The 17,758-nt window shown below is 43.3% G+C and overlaps 1 protein-coding gene across 4 annotated transcripts in view; it reads right to left on the bottom strand.

Annotated features, from left to right (window-relative positions):
- The window catches only part of PRDM16 (PR/SET domain 16), a 440,044-nt gene that overhangs the window by 94,638 nt on the left and 327,648 nt on the right, over positions 1-17,758 (bottom strand). Inside the window, exon 1 of one of the 4 annotated variants that reach the window (XM_075121183.1) lies at positions 17,345-17,566. The exons of the other annotated variants lie outside the window; for them this stretch is intronic. Coding sequence (XP_074977284.1) covers positions 17,345-17,458 — 114 coding nt within the window. The 5' untranslated portion in view covers positions 17,459-17,566. Of the gene's footprint in view, positions 1-17,344; positions 17,567-17,758 lie in introns of those variants that run through there. 4 annotated transcript variants of the gene reach the window in all.

The raw sequence follows: 17,758 nt of genomic DNA, 5'->3' as shown, positions 1-17,758 counted from the left end.
ACTAGTTGGTCAAGTCATTATACAGCAATTAATGGTGATCTTTGCTGAAAAGATTATTCAGTTAATATTTTTCTCGTATTGGACTAGTTCTAGTACATGTATTAGCCTCTTCAAATAATTTCACTGTGTTCCACAGTAAACTTTGCAAATACTTGTAAATTATACTTTGCAAATACTTATAAATACTAGTCTTATTCTTGTAACATTGAAACACAATTTTCAGCAGACAAATATCCATAAATCTCTTTTCATTTGCCTTATTAGAATGATTGCTAGCTAGCTAAAATGAACCCAACTTATCCCCAGAACATATGCTCAATTTTTGACAAGGAGTTTGCAATAACATGCAAAAGAACATAGCTGAGACTAGTGCTGTAATTTCCATGGCGCTGAGTGCCACAGGTGCACTAATATAGGCATTAGTGAATGATTAGGCCTCATAAAATATATGAATGCTGTTTCTTTAAGAAGCCATAAAATTTTATTGAGGAAAAAATCCATGTGTAAGGCTTTTGGTTTGTTTCATGCGGTCATTCAGAATTTCACTCATTTCTGACAGGACTATGATAATTAAAACTGTGCCCTGGGTCTGGTTTCTATAAAGTCCATCTGGCCTTCCGTGATGGAGAGTTTTGGAAGTATGCAATTGCCTGGGCATCAAATAACTATTTTGCCATCCGCAGTAGTTTAATTTTGTCCTTGCAGCAGGGGAGCAAAGTCAGAGGGGCAAAAGATCATTAACGTACATGGTTAGAGAGAGGGGCTCCCAGGGCAGCTGGCTGGCCTGTATTTGTTAAAATGCTTGACACCAATGGGCCCCATTAATGCATGGGTTAGATACAATCTGTGGAAACGGCTCTATTATAAAGGGATTATTTGGAAGTGTTCACTAGATGGGGGTGGGTGTGACTGAAGGACTTAAAACTGTTACATTAACCCTTAGGGCACTCAAAGCGGTAACAAGCCTAGCATTAAAGAGCTGGTGTTTGTCACATTTGCTTCACTTCCCCTCCTTCTCCTTAACGTCAAAGAAACCAAAAATGTCCATAACATGCTCTTCTATGTTATAAAGACGAGGCTTGTTTTCTGACAATTTTATGGCTGTAGCTGAAACCCCATCAGAATCATTATGCACACACACACACTCTGCACCAATGATTTAAAACAAATTTAAAAAATCAGCAAGGCAAAGATCAGCATGGATGGAGTGGCAACAAGGAGAGGCTCCACAGGTTTGAATAAGCATCCAAATCTTGTGTGCTTATGTTTAACTTATCTGAAAAATCAAGCTGGAGATCACATGTTTGCAAGCTGAAAATCTGTTTGCAGGCTGTGAGATTCTGCTGTCTCAGACTGTGTCACATTTCTGCTTCCTTTTCCCTAGTGGACACCAGGAAATATGTGCAAAAATATTTTTAAAAATAAAATGTAGAAACCTCATAAAAGGTCAGTTCAGATTTTTTTTGCATCTGTTCATACATTATCCTTGATTAAATAATATTATTAATAATAATTTGTATTGTGTGGTGCCCCAAAGAAGAGTTTACAATTTAAGCATAAGAATAGAGACAATAGATAGATACAACAAACTGACTGGAGGGACAAAGGGGAGCACAACATAACAGTGAGATTGATGTAATTAAGCAGCAGGCATTGCTTAATAACAAAAATTATTTATTTGTTCCCAAATGACTGTGTTCTTCCACCAGCGGCCCATTTACATCGTTCTGTCAAACACTACATTTTTGTAGTTGGGACCATTCACTTGGTATGACTTTGTATAACACATACGGCCAACCAAGCACTGGATTCACAAGTATTTACGATGATATTTGGAAAGTGATAGAAACAATAGTTGCAAGAGTGTCCCATTTCCTTCAACACTGTACCGCAGTTTGATGCAGGAATGCCGGTTACTAGCTCTGCTACATTGGGTAGCCCTGGAAATACTGAGAGAAACCATGTGCTTATTAACTATTCCCCAGATCCTACTTGAAAGAGCAACAACAGATATCTGAGTGGAAAACATACTTTTTGGGGAATTATTGAAACTGTGATTCTTCCAGTACAGTAGAATGCTTGTTTTCTGACAAATGATTCACTATCAGTAATCTGAAATAATTAATTACTATTAGAATCTTTTTGAAATGTTTAATAGTTCTACTGAGAACATCAGATATTAGGTTAAAAATAGCAAATTTAAAACTTTCTCTCTTATAGCGTAGAGACCCAATCTATAAATATTCACTACCTAGGGCAGGATTTATTATCACAATTGACATTTTAGGAGTTCTGGCTGAGATCTAACATAACAACATAACATAACATAAACATAACATAACATGTCTGACAAGGTGCATGTTAGCTTGCAAGATTGCAAGGCAAATTAGTTAACCATACAGTATAATGTACTGCAGAAGAAGTGCAGAGCATACACCTTCTGAAAACGAAGCCCCTGGAAGGTGTCTCAAATGGGGCACCAAAAATGGAAGTCACAGAATATACTGAAAATTTAGGACCTAGATATTTTCAAGGTTGCCATCACCATGTCATCTGTTGCAAAGTAAGCTAATTAAGGGAAACAAAACTTTCCATTGCTCTCCAAGGTTTCATTTTTTTCCACTTTGTATTGGTTAACCACAGCCCTGCAATTAGCAATTAATCTAACCAAAATAAGAACAAATTGAATCAGTAGACTCAATAGGAAGAAACAGCTTTAAAGTCCATGCACATTCAGACATGGTAATAAGTGAAGGTTTAAATGGGTTAAAAAAAAACCCAGTGGTTAAAAGAAAAGAGTTTAAATTGTCTGTAGCGCCTGAAGTTCACCACAGAACCGAATTGTATAACATGACGCCTGGCACATTGTTCCTTGCAACTTTATCTCACTTCAAAAGTCTTTTTGTGCCTTTCAATGGCATATTGTGTAACAGACACTGCAGTGATTGTTAAATCAGTGTCTTCACTAAATCAAACAGAAATGGTTTTGCTGCAGAAAATGAAAGACGAGAATGGACTTGTAACCATGTTACACAAATGGGACATCATGAGCACATCTGGTGTCACTTTATTACTTACCAAGGATGTTCCACTTTGGAAAATGCAGAAACACCTTAAGTTTAAAAAAAAAAAAAAAAAAGACCGTGAACTGTATAGGAGCTCAGCATAACAGCTCTGCTCCTGTGTGTGAACTCAAGGGCATTGCCCAGAGTTTGAATGAGAGCACACTGGGCTCCACACCTGCAAACTTTCTACCTCGCCTTTTCTTGAAAACATAGGTGTAGGAAAACATATTGTAGGTGTAAGCAGAGTCAGGATGAGCTCTACCCTGACATCTGGTGGCGAGTCATGGTGGGTTGTGGAAAAGAACTTCAGGGGCTGATCTCATTTGCACAGGCACACCCACCCTGCCTAGATGGTGACTTTGGCTGCTGTAGGAGCCCCCGTTTCTCTGTTATTGGGGCAGAAATAAACTGTTATTATCCTGATTATGTGAATCAAGGACAGTGGAGGGACTCACCATGGTTATGATGGAGGGACTCACCATCAACTAAGCAGCATGGGTCATGGGTTCCAAAACCCTGTGAATGGAGAGAGGCTGGGGACAGGTATTAATACTTGGTGGTATGGGCCCAGTAGTGAGGGCCTTACATGCTAATTGCACTTCCTCCTCTCTCCACTGTGGAATATCAGAGCTAATTTTGATTCCATTAGGAGTCTAGTTACAGGCTGCTGAGCTGAATTCACTTTGGGCTAATGGTGCACCAGCACTGAGGCTCCCCTCCTACAAGCTGAAATCACAAAAGAGCTGAACTGACTAAGAGCTGAAATCACTGAGTGTTGTGTTACGTAGTGGGGGAGCCTGAAGATATATTGCGGAGCAGTTTGCGGGACGGCTGGCAGAGCAGAGCGGCTCTTGGAGCAGAGCAGTTTGCGGGACGGCTGGCAGAGCAGAGCGGCTGGTGCAGCAGAGCAGTTTGTCCGATGCCTGGAGCAACTCATGGGGGCGGCTGGCAGAGCGGAGCCCCATGGAGAGGTGGGGCAATCAGCTTTGGACCATGTAAGGTGCCCCTTCATAGAATCATAGAATCATAGAATATCAGGGTTGGAAGGGACCCCAGAAGGTCATCTAGTCCAACCCCCTGCTCGAAGCAGGACCAATTCCCAGTTAAATCATCCCAGCCAGGGCTTCACTCCCCCCCGCCCTCTCCGCCCAGGTTGGGAGGTAAAACTCTGCAGATAAAGTTTCGAACTCTGGGGCTGCCCTGACCAGGGACAGAGACTTTTGGGTTCTTGGACTTTTGGGACTTTGGGTGATTTTGGGTTGCTGGACTCAAGAACCAAAGGGAAAGGACACGCCACAATTTGCTTGGGGTGGGTTTTTTGCTCATGGGATGTGTTATGAATCCTGTTGGTGGTGTTTCCCCAACATAATGCCACATTGTTTCTCTCTGTTATTAAAAGGCTTTTTGCTACACTCAGGCTCTGTGCTTGCGAGAGGGGAAGTATTGCCTCTTGGAGGTGCCCAGCGGGGGTGGTATATATCTGTCCCAGGTCACTGGGTGGGGGCTCGAGCTGGTTTTGAATTGTGTTATTGGAATGGAACCCCTAGATATTGAACCCGGGCCTTGCTGCTGCCAACTCTAATGGGCAGAAGGGTTACATATGTACATCAGGATGTATTTTTTTAGTTGCTTTTGAAGACAGGAAGGTTCCTGTGGATTCTCTCATCATTTTTTTTTTAAAATGAACACAGTGTTAGATCTCTTCCTTCAGCTGCATATACTCCTGTTGTGTGTAATGAGCTGTCTAGCTTGAGAAGTTTGGGCTAGAACTGTGGCAAGGTGACTGTGTGTACAAGTTATAAATCGTTAGGTGTGCCCGTTCCTAAGATGTGATCCGTGTGGACTCCAATGGTTAGAGATGGGTCTGAGATGCAAAGTTCTGATTCAGAACTTAGATGTTCAAGGACATTTGGATCTCAGGTTATGGCTCAGCCAAGTAAGGAGATAGATACCATACACGCACACACAGCGTTCATCTAGATTAGAATTTCATCAGTTTAGAGGTGCTCAGATCTTGAATTTTGGTTCAGCCCAGCTCTTGCTGTGATGGGGATTGCCGACTCTTAAGAATCAGTCTGAAAACTCCCTTGATTTTACAGAGATAAGCAATCAGCCATCATGAATATGAATTACATCCAAAATGACATTAAAAGAAAGTTATTTAGGCTGCAAAGTCCAATACTCAAAAGTAAGGAAATGCCAGATTTATGGGTTGCCTGGGTAATCTGAATTTTGCCCCTTGTGCATCCCAATCACACATGGAATCAGGCAGGGGTCCTGTGGAAAAAAATAGGGTTATAATAATTTTCTGCGGCTGCTTCGGTTGTAGCATGGGCCTGGCTCTTTAGAACATTCATGTTCAATTATTATTCTGGATGGCAGACAAAATTTTTCTGAGGAATTCAAGTAAAAGAAGGGAAATGGTAATTTTAACAGTTTATAGCTCAGCTAAACCTGAATTGAATTGCATGGGCAAGGAAAAGGTACTTCTTTGGCCCCATGGCTTTCTTCCCGATGAATTTAAAAGCCTGCTGCAGATAATGTAGATTTTAGGAAAAGAGGTTGTAATAAACTTTTATAATAGATAGTGTTGGTCACCCTAAATGTAGAGCACCCACTATAATGTTAACATTTGTTACCTCCAGGCTTGGCTACTGAAATTCACTGTATTTGAAAAAAGAAAAGGAGTACTTGTGGCACCTTAGAGACTAACCAATTTATTTGAGCATGAGCTTTCGTGAGCTACAGCTCACTTCATCAGATGTTTACCGTGGAAACTGCAGCAGACTTTATATACACACAGAGAATATGAAACAATACCTCCTCCCACCCCACTGTCCTGCTGGTAATAGCTTATCTAAAATGATCAACAGGTGGGCCATTTCCAGCACAAATCCAGGTTTTCTCACCCTCCACCCCCCCACACATCTGATGAAGTGAGCTGTAGCTCACGAAAGCTCATGCTCAAATAAATTGGTTAGTCTCTAAGGTGCCACAAGTACTCCTTTTCTTTTTGCGAATACAGACTAACACGGCTGTTCCTCTGAAAACTGTATTTGAAGCTGAGTGTGAAGATAATGCATAAACTCAAGCTGGTACAGAATGTGACTGCCTGTGATCTGCATGTTATAGACTCCTGTGAGACCATCACACCTATGTTTAACTCCCTGCACAGGCTTCCAGTGCCAGTTTAAGGCTTTGGTCCTAATCTTCAAAGCAATGAATGGATTGCTACACTAAAGACTAGGTTTTTGATTTATGAACCACAGCAACATCTGCACTCCCCTGGGACACATCAGCTCACAAAGTCCTGGACAAAGCACACAAGATCTGGGGACAAAGTGTTTTCACTCAAGGGGAGCAGACTGTGGAGCATACTTCCAGAGGAGATTGGTCAGACTCTAGATTTGCCTGTCTTTAGGAAATGCTGCAAAACCTTCCCCTTCACAAAAGTATTCACATCAAAAAAGACACTCACAACACTGACATCCCCTTCTCCCTAATCAACTCCTACAATATTAGAAAAATGAATATAATATAAAAAATATCAAAAGTACCCCCTTAATCCAAGCAGAGATTTTTACCCCTTAAAGGGAGAAGTGCTAGAGACCCAGTGAAGTCTAATAGGGACTTCGCTATTACTATCAATTGTACGTGGAGAGTACTCAGAGATACTACGGCGATTGGCTGAAGTATAATATACCCTAAAACAGTTTTGGAACCCACAGCCTGGATCATAGCCAAACACCCAGCATAAATATAAAGAGACTCCTTTGACTATTGAGTTCCCAAACTTTATGTTTAACCAAAAATTCCAGCTTGGTTTGATAAGAAGTTTCCTAGGATCATCCAGCTCTAGAAGTCAAGAGGGTAAATGCTGGCAAAGAACAGGAAAATTGTTCTCTAAAATCTCCAGAGGATTATTTTCTGTAGAACTAGATACTTTTGATTAATAACTGAGACAACAAGTATTTGTTTTGAGGCACAGAATAAAGTTGTCTTAGTGAAACAACTGATTAACATCATATTTCTACACCCACATACCAAAACTCTCACATATGGCCATTATAAAAGTGGATGATAGCAGATAAAATAATTATTTATATTATTTATGCATGCCTTCAAATGTGTGAAATATTTTTCCTGATATGCTCAAATGTAATTATATCCTAATTTACTTGGTGCCCACTTAATTACTAATGCTTTTAATTAGACTTCTATATTTTATGTAACTGGCAATACTCAAAACAATTGGCTGTATTGTACAGTAACCAGCCTGCCAAATAGATCTTTGTGAATTTACCTTTATAGTTTGTCAGCGTTCTCTCTAAATAGCTATTAATGAGTGTGAACAGAATTATTTACCAGAGTCAAAACAAAAGCATGCTTGTACTAACTTGCAGAAAGGCATATTACATATTAAATATGATAGACCATTATCCCATGCCAAAGTTTATACAGAATCACTTTTGGCAATGGAGCTACTTCCCTTTAAAGATCACATCAAAAAAGACACTTAATTCTTCTACAGATATTGTAGATATGGATTCATTAACCTTATGTCTTTGTTAAGTCAAATAGAGAGAAATTTTGCTAGAAAAATAAGAGCAAGATTGCCAACAATCTAGAAAAAAGGTTTCTAGAGGGAAAAAAAGTCAGAATAAAAGAAGCTGTGAAAGTTTATGAGGATAAACATTGATGACAGGTGGAGTAGAGACTGAAATTTGAACTCCAAAGTAACTGCAAATAAAGATTTGTTACAGATGGTTTTAATATGACCTAACACTAGGATGCCAGCTACAGAATCACTTTTTAGTGTAGGCTGGACAAAACTAATAATACAGTTATGGAAACATGTTACACTAAAGCAGATACATAAGGAACAAAGCTCTCTAATGTACATACACTATTCTCTAAGGAGAGCAAGATAGGATTAATATTATATATATATATTTTAAAAGCATGCTTGAAGGAGACATTGGTGCTCATTTTAAACAGGTAAAATCAAGTCAATCCTGTATATGGGAAAAGTCTTGAAGATGTACAAGCTAGGCGTCTGTTTAATTTGTGCCATGGGTCTTTTGATCTTTGAAAATGATTCTTCTTTATTTTTTAAAGACTACATTTGGCAAATGGTTTTTTTTTTTCCAGTCTGCCGAGCTAAGAGAATGCTTAAGCTGACAATAGTAGCACTACTGGTTATAATTGTTTCGCACTGACTTTTCAGAAGGGAACATTTGGCCATTTTTCAACTATTAACAATTTTCTATTCTATTCAGCGCACCTCCAAGAGTCCATTTCCTTCGAAATGGTTTGAATTATGTGTGATCTCACCCTCCCTCTCTTGGCATGAATCATCACGTATACTGTAGTGAGTACGTAGAGAAAAGAAGGTAAAAATCATACATAATTTCCTTTTGTTAGGTCAAATTATCTCCATAACTACGTGTACCAATATAGCAAGGTTTATTTCAGATGAACTCCATCTGGTTTTCCACTACAGGAATATTGCTTATGTTGCTCAAGATGCTGAAGACATTTTAAACAGTGAGGAGGAGGGGATACAAATCACACGCTTCTTTACTGCTCTGTGTTTACAAAGGTTCAGGCTATGTCTACACTTAAAATGGTACAGTAGCACAGCTGGATCACTTCAGTGCAGACTGACGAGAGGGGTTCTCCTGTCACTGTAGGTAATCCACCTCCCTGAGAGGTGGTACCTAGGTCGATGGAAGAAATCTAGTGCTGTCTACGCAGGGGAGGTAGCTCGGCATGGCTGTATCTCTCAGAGATGTGCATTTTCACACCTGTGAGAGAGACAGTTAGGCTGATAGAAAAGGAGGACTTGTGGCACGTTAGAGACTAACCAATTTATTTGAGCATAAGCTTTTGTGAGCTACAGCTCGCTTCATCGGATGCAAGTTAGGCTGATGTAAGTTTTCAGTGTAGACCAGCCCCCAGGGGAAGGAAGGAAGTAAAAGATTGTCCTAGACAATTCAGAGAAATTTTCAGTCTGAATCAGACCCATGGTCCAGTTTGTTGAGGGTCCTGTCCCTAACACTGGCCAGCACCAAATGCTTCACTGCAAAGTACAGGCTTCCCTGCAGCAGGTAGTTATGTAGTAATTTGCCCTCAGCTAGGGTGACCAGATGTCTCGACTTTATAGGGACTGTCCCGATTTTTGGATCTTTTTCTTATATGGGCTCCTATTACCCCTCTCCCGCTCCCCCCCGGTCCTGATTTTTCTCACTTGCTGTCTGCTCACCCTACCCTCAGCAAAAGTTTCTTCCTAAACCCCATTAATCTGAGATTCGTTTATGCCCTGAAGCATGGGGGTGGGGTGGTGGGGGGTGGGGTTATGTCCCTTTCAAAGCTCTTCAGGATGGGAGGCCAATTTCATTTCAACGTGGGCCAGCGATGCAATTTGGATGAATGCATTCAGAGCCTGTGCAAAGGCCTCTTGAAGGCACCGTACTAAAATGCAACCAGGCTTCGTCTGGGGAGCAATGCAAACCCTCAGAAAGGCTGAGGTGTGGCAACAATGAAGCCCAAAAATGCGTTTAGGAGTTGTAGAGCTACACAGCCCAGCAAGGCTGCCCCCACACTCAGAGCTGGAGGTGCGATTCCCACCTCGAGCAGACGTCCTTGGGCTAGCTCGCGCCAAGCATGCATGCTAAAAATAGAACTGTAGTCATGACAGCATGGGCAGCAGCATCACAAGCTACCTGACCCGCGTACAAACCTGCCTGGACCCCACGGGTACCTACTCAGGCCAGCTAGCCTGTGCCGCTGCCCACCACTGCCCGTGCTCTGCTCGTACTCTACTCCTTTTAACACACTTGTTTGATTAGAGTAAGCAGGGGTATGTGTACTTGAACTAGGAATCACAGCCCTAGCTCCAATCGTAGGCGTAACCCTGAATGTACTGACTATTTAAAAAAAGAACGAGGAGGACTTGTGGCACCTTAGAGACTAACACATTTATTAGAGCATGAGCTTCCGTGGGCTACAGCCCACTTCATTGGATGCATTGAATGGAACATATAGTAAGAAGATATATATATATACATACAGAGAAGGTGGAAGTTGCCATGCAAACTGTAAGAGGCTAATTAATTAAGATGAGCTATTATCAGCAGGAGAAAAAAACTTTTGTAGTGATACTCAAGATGGCCCATTTAGACAGTTGACAAGAAGGTGAGAGGATACTTAACATGGGGAAATAGGTTAAATATGTGTAATGACCCAGCCACTCCCAGTCTCTATTCAAACCCAAGTTAATGGTATCTAGTTTGCATATTAATTCAAGCTCAGCAGTTTCTTGCTGGAGTCTGTTTTTGAAGCTTTTCTGCTGCAAAATTGCCACTCTTAAGTCTTTTACTGAGTGGCCAGAGAGGTTGAAGTGTTCTCCTAATGGTTTTTGAATGTTGTGATTCCTGATGTCAGGTTTGTGTCCATTTAATCTATTTCCCCATGTTAAGTATCCTCACACCCTCTTGTCAACTGTCTAAATGGGCCATCTTGATTATCACTACAAAAGTTTTTTTCTCCTGCTGATAATAGCTCACCTTAATTAAATTAGCCTCTTACCGTTTGTATGGCAACTTCCACCTTCTCTGTATGAATATATATATCTTCTTACTATATGTTCCAGTCCATGCATCCGATGAAGTGAGCAGTAGCCCACAGAAGCTCATGCTCTAATAAATTTGTTAGTCTCTAAGGTGCCACAAGGGTTCCTGTTCTTTCTGCGGATACAGACTAACCCGGCTGCTGCTCTGAAACCGACTATTTAAACACATCTTTGGGAGGGTAAATACTCCACAGAGGATTTGGTGCAGCCATTGCCACATCAAAACAGATTGATCTATTCTTGTCACACCCTCTCCCCTGGCCTCCCCTCCTCCGAGAGAAGGCAGGGCCAACAGGGTTAGAAAAAGGTGCAAATCACCACAAAACAAAGTGGATCTGGTAGCACAGCCTCCTATTAAGGTTATCTGACCTCACTATGACAGGTTTCAGAGTAACAGCCGTGTTAGTCTGTTTTCGCAAAAAGAAAAGGAGTACTTGTGGCACCTTAGAGACTAACCAATTTATTTGAGCATGAGCACCTCACTATGAAACCCAGTTTTCAGTTGCTTATAACTCTGCCAAACTTTACTCATCTGGCTGGACTTTTACATGCCAGGTGACTGCTTCAGGTGGTTGGTTTTTGTTGTTTTTGTTTTATATTTCAGACAAAATGGTACAGCCATTTTGGAAAATGTGGCTAGAGACAAAATATACATGTTTTTGCCCACGTTAAAAGAAAATCTGGTGACCTTTTCTTTGGAAAAAAAATTATGGAGCTTTGTAACAGGATAGCTGGCTTCTTACACGAAACTGGACTTCGCTCTCCTGCTCCAGTGCAGCTGTGCCTTCGTTTGGTGAAATGAGGAGGGTGGGAGTTATAAGGGAGAGGTCAGAAGCCTGAGAGGGGCGTTCAGAACCTATAGTCCAGAATCCAGAGAGAGAGCTTACGGGGAGAGTTTTGAACCCCAGAGTTTGGAAAAGGAGACAGTCCTGAGAGTAAAGTGTGCTCCAAGAAAGAGCAGAGCTGGGCTGAGAGCTTCAGGGAGGGGACACCCCTGAAGGGGGGAATGGGGAGAGTTCCCTGGAGCCCGATCAGGCTGGTGAAAGCAGAAGGCAATCAGGAGATCACCTACGAATGTTCTCAAGCCAGAAAGCCATGGCCAGTTGCGGGCTGAAGCCAGGCTGATAGCAGCAAAGAGAGATGCGTGCTGGGTCTCTGAAGCAGAGAGCTGAAGCCGGAGGGCCAGAGAGGGCTGAAGGCTGGGGGATGATGGAGAGGTGAGCCCACTGGTGTCTCCAGGCAAGAGCTGGAACTGTACCTGGGTGGAGGAATACCTGAGCTAGAGTGGCTAGGAAGAGATGTTGGAGCCATACCTGACAGCTGGGGTGTGCTGACAGGTGCCACAGACGTCCTTGGAGTTGGACTGTTGGGCAAAATGTACTGTTTGGACTGTGCTGTGTGGGAGGATTCTGGCAGGGGGACTTTTGGCAATAAATTAACCACACAAAATGGCTAATTATATAGTCTGGAGGCTGCACTGAGTTTATGTGAGGAACCAAGAGGGAAACTTGCAGGGCTGCCATGAGGTCTGAGGGGCACCCGGGAGGTGGCTATGCATTTACAAGCTTCCATGCCTTGGAGCAAGGACTTGAAATCTGGCTGGGGGGTGGTGATGGGGGGGCTGCTATGCCAACTATATGCTTTTTGCCATCCCTGTGAAAGTAGCCCAAATTTGGCCAAGGTCAATTGAAGTTGCAGCTTAGCAAGGGGGACTGTAGCATATCCGGGGAGACATCGTCTGGCTGGAGAACACAGCACCTAGAGGAACCAATGCGGTGGCATTTCTGAATCCAAACACTTGAGTTTGGGCTGATCATTTTCAGCTTTTGAATTTTCCTAAAACAAAAACAAAACCAAAAACCTTATAAAATTGCTATAGCAACTTCCCCCATGTCTTTTCTGACCCATGCCAGAGGTGGGGGGAGGGGGAAGGCATGGGCGAGTGTGTGTGTATGTTTTTTCTTTTTAGGCCAAAATCCTGAGACATTCCGAGGTAGAATTTTGGCAGACAACATGCAGGACGCATTCACTCACTGACTGGGTCCAACTTGTGATGATATTTACTTTGGCATCAGGTCACCCTTCAGGGAGGTGTTTTGTCCCCATTTACAGGCAGCTCCTAAATCCAAGCACAGAGACTCAGGAGTTTGGTAGATAGCAATAACTGTTATTGGTTACATCTGCATTATAACAGGTTTCAGAGTAACAGCCGTGTTAGTCTGTATTCGCAAAAAGAAAAGGAGGACTTGTGGCACCTTAGAGACTAACCAATAAATTATATAATCAGTCACTTAATTCCCCAAGTCCTTAACCATCATTCACCAATTTTGCCGCCCCAGGCAGTCACCGCCGAATTGCCGCCGCACCCGGAAGAGCGGCCGGAGCTGCCGCTGAATTGCTGCCGTGGGACACGGACTGACGCCCCATTCTGCATGTCGCCCCAAGCACCTGCTTGGAGCTGGCCCTGTGTGTGTGGAACCTGGGTATTGCAGAGTGGTGACCTGCTCCAGGGCTGAAAGGGCTTGAAACCAGCCCTGGGAGAGGGCTGGGGTTGCGAGAGGGCTGCTGCTGAGGAAAGCAGCAAGCCTCAGCTGATTGGGGAAGCAGCCACAGCTGGGCCACGCCCCAATCCATTATCTTTGAAAACTCATGGCGATGGGGGAAGTCCCAGAAGATTGGAAAAAGGCTAATGTACAGCCCATCTTTAAAAAAGGGAAGAAGGATGATCCTGGGAACTACAGGCCGGTCAGCCTCACCTCAGTCCCCGGAAAAATCATGGAGCATGTCCTCAAGGAATCAATTCTGAAGCACTTAGAGGAGAGGAAAGTGATCAGGAACAGTCAGCATGGATTCACCAAGGGAAAGTCATGCCTGACTAATCTAATTGCCTTCTATGATGAGATAACTGGTTCTGTGGATGAAGGGAAAGCAGTGGACTTGTTATTCCTCGACTTTAGCAAAGCTTTTGACACGGTCTCCCACAGTATTCTTGTCAGCAAATTAAAGAAGTATGGGCTGGATGTATGCACTACAAGGTGGGTAGAAAGTTGGCTAGATTGTCGGGTTCAACGGGTAGTGATCAATGGCTCCATGTCTATTTGGCAGCCGGTATCTAGCGGAGTGCCCCAAGGGTTGGTCCTGGGGCCGGTTTTGTTCAATATCTTCATAAATGATCTGGAGGATGGTGTGGATTGCACCCTCAGCAAGTTTGCGGATGACACTAAACTGGGAGGAGTGGTAGATACGCTGGAGGGTAGGGATAGGATACAGAGGGACCTAGACAAATTGGAGGATTGGGCCAAAAGAAATCTGATGAGGTTCAACAAGGACAAGTGCAGAGTCCTGCACTTAGGACGGAAGAATCCAATGCACCGCTACAGACTGGGGACCGAATGGCTAGGCAGCAGTTCTGCAGAGAAGGACCTAGGGGTTACAGTGGACGAGAAGCTGGATATGAGTCGACAGTGTGCCCTTGTTGCCAAGAAGGCCAATGGCATTTTGGGGTGTATAAGTAGGGGCATTGCCAGCAGATCGAGGGATGTGATCGTTCCCCTCTATTCGACATTGGTGAGGCCTCATCTGGAGTACTGTGTCCAGTTTTGGGCCCCACACTACAAGAAGGATGTGGAAAAATTGGAGAGAGTCCAGCGAAGGGCAACAAAAATGACTGGGGACTGGAACACATGAGTTATGAGGAGAGGCTGAGGGAACTGGGCTTGTTTAGTCTACGGAAGAGAAGAATGAGGGGGGATTTGATAGCTGCTTTTAACTACCTGAAAGGTGGATCCAAAGAGGATGGATCTAGACTATTCTCAGTGATAGCAGATGACAGGACAAGGAGTAATGGTCTCAAGTTGCAGTGGGGGAGGTTTAGGCTGGATATTAGGAAAAACTTTTTCACTATGAGGGTGGTGAAACACTGGAATGCGTTACCTAGGGAGGTGGTGGAATCCCCTTCCTTAGAAGTTTTTAAGGTCAGGTTTGACAAAGCCCTGGCTGGGATGATTTACTTGGGATTGGTCCTGCTCTGGGCAGGGTGTTGGACTAGATGGCCTCCAGAGGTCCCTTCCAACTCTGTTATTCTATGATTCTATGATTCAATCAGGGAGCAGCTGGGCCCTATAAAAGGCTGTGAGCCAGGTCCTCAGGCAGTCTCTCTCTGACTGTAGAGAGAGGGAAGGACCCGGCTGCCTGGGGACTGAGCAAGCTACCTGAGTAGAGCAGCGCTGGGGCAAGGCAAAAGGAGCTGGGGAGCTCCTGCCTGGAAACCTCCCACGCTACAGGGCCTTGTGTGGGGCCTAAACAGGTTCTGGGGCTGCGAAGGGGAAGCTTGGGGCTAGGTAGAGGCAGTCCGTCCTACCCCCCTTTGCCTATGATGACTGCAATCTGCCCCAGGGAGCGGGGGCTAGATGATGACTGGCAGTAGCTGCTGAGGCAAAGTGGGATTATTGGGTTGGGAGTTCCCTGGGGAGGGGAGATCCTGAGAGTAGGGGGATACTGCTGGGGCAGAACCCCCAGATAAAGGAGCACTGGGCTTCGGGAGGGACACGGGGGCCAGCGGCGATAGCACTGGCCTGCAGAGGGCGCTCTGGTGCTGGTAAAAAGAGCTAATTCCTGGACAACCAGCAGGAGGTGCCGCAGGGGTGAGTCTCGTGCCATTGCACTGGGATAGATTGTCTGGACACGGTCTCTCTGATTGTTTTAAGGTACTTCTCAGTGAGGAGGAAGGGCTAAGTCACTAGGTTGACTTGTCACAGATTTTTCACACAAGCATTTCCTGCAGCCCCATCGATCTCAATTGGTGTTACAGTATTTGATTATGTAAATAGACCTTTCTGTCCTCCAACACTCAGAGATTCTGGATAAAGGGAAGGAAGGAAAGACTCTTCCACCCCAAATTCATTGTCTTGGGAGCAGACCCCCGGGATAAGTAACTAGGGAAAGGGTCTTCTTTAGGGGAAGTTATGAAGCTCTTGTTTCTCAGCGCGTTCTTGCGCTCTCTCTTCCTTTCCTTCCCCAATTTCTGGAATCTCTACCTAATTCTAACCTTACAGTCCAACTGAAATAAATTTGGTTGCCTCATCTTAGTCTATACCTTGGCATATAACACAGCTGTCACCTCTGACCATCTTCGTTAAAATCTGTAACAAACTGAATTGCATCTCAATTCTTAGAAAACTAGTTTTTCCTTAGCATGGTAAATAATCAGCCATGAGTCAGAGTAGGAAATGCTCCATTGTTACTGCTTGGCTAAGTATAAGAAAATATATTTAGTTTTCATAATTGATTGCTTAAACAATGACCTGTGCAGGCACAAGGTCTTAAAAAAAATAAGACCTAGTTTTTTTGAAGCAACTAATGACTTGGAATGCCTCAATATAGGAAGTCATATGCTGAGCACCCAAAAATTCAGACAAACTTACTAGCCACTTTTGAAAAGTTTGGCATATTATATGCATGTGTGTGTGTGTATACACACACACAGGCTTCCCTTAAACTAACAAGACATATTCTGTCTTCAACATGTAACAGAATCAGTACAGCAATACAGTTATAAATGAAATTATTTATCCTATTAGCCATGAAAACAAAAAAATACAACTTACAATCATGCACAAAAAGGAGCCACAGCTTGTCAGTAATATCTATTGTTATCCCTACTGATACATATCTATCACAGATAATAAAGACAACTATAAAAGTGGAAGCTTGAGAACTGCTCCCTTTATCAAAAAGGTAAAGACAAGGCATACAGGGAAATTAAGCTTTTCATCAGTTGGCTGGTGTTCTGAATTCAGGCTGAATGTTGTTACCATCTGATGGCTCTCTGGTAGCCCATGTGAAAGGGTCTGGTGGCTTAGATCTGGTCCTAGTTTAGGACGTTACATGGAAGAGGGCCCAGGGATGGGGGTGTGAGAGACAGAAAATGGGCTGGTTAGACTTGCACCTTGGACAGAATGAAGTAGGGGAGCAGAAAGAGATGATAGGATGGTATATGGCTACAGTAGCATCAGTACACATGGATAATCGGTGGCCGATTCACATTTAGTGGCTGTTCCCTAACCAGTGATGTCAAAACATGAATGGTATGCTGGCTCCGCTGGAACAAAGAGTAGTTCCAGTAAAATTCCGGCAAAATTTCCTGCATTTACCTAAGAATATTGTAATTGTTAGCTGAGCAGCTTTCACTTCAAATTCCTACAGCATGCCAGGTTATCGTGCTGAATAATGAACGCACCCTCTGTGATGAGCATTGATGAAGGGCATCTGTGCAGGACTACCTTTTTAACGTCCTGGCAGGCTGGGGTTGGTGGAATGCCATAGCTCAGAACATTGAATGAAATCATCAATAAATCTAATGTCAGGAGTAATGCGTTTTTACCACTAACCGTCTGTAATCTGTACTGTACACCTGATCAACCTTGATCACCATCTCCAAAGAATAAAGGCATTCTTGCTGCCGAGAGTCAGAAATAATCTTTTGAGTGGATGAGGGTGGAGGGGATGGGAAAGCAAAACCAAAACCAAAACCAAGCAATCTAATTTTAAGGGCTGCATTCCCTGACAGGTTAGAAATAGCAGGAATAAACACGGTTTAAAACACACCGGTATAACTCTAAACCAGCTAGCAGAGAAACAGCCTTACCTTTCTTGGGACTTGTGAAGTAACACCATGCCTTCCTAATATGCTGTGTTCTACTCTTCCCAGGATCAAATTCAAACCATATACCGTGGAAAAGAATTCCCAAACTCCACCCATACAATAACAGCACAATGGCTACTGATAATAGCCGTTGCTGCCTTTTAATTGCAGCAGAAGAATTCTCTTGCTACACAATTCTTAAGTTCACGAAGAGAAATGCATTTGAATAGAGTATGCTACAAAACGATTACCCAGGCATATGTACTAGTAAGCGCCAGAGGAAGCCACACCTTTCTAGATTTCCTTTTACTCACTATGCTTATATTTTGAAACTTTTATGAACACCAAACATGAAAACCCTACTCAGAGTAATCCATTGTTTGCTAAACTGGATAATGCCAGTGGCCTTTGAGCCCC

Source organism: Caretta caretta, chromosome 18 (assembly GCF_965140235.1).
Source record: "Caretta caretta isolate rCarCar2 chromosome 18, rCarCar1.hap1, whole genome shotgun sequence".
NCBI lineage: Eukaryota > Metazoa > Chordata > Testudines > Cheloniidae > Caretta > Caretta caretta.
The sequence above is the reverse complement of the archived record's forward strand: the minus strand, read 5'-3'. Positions and strand labels throughout refer to the sequence as shown.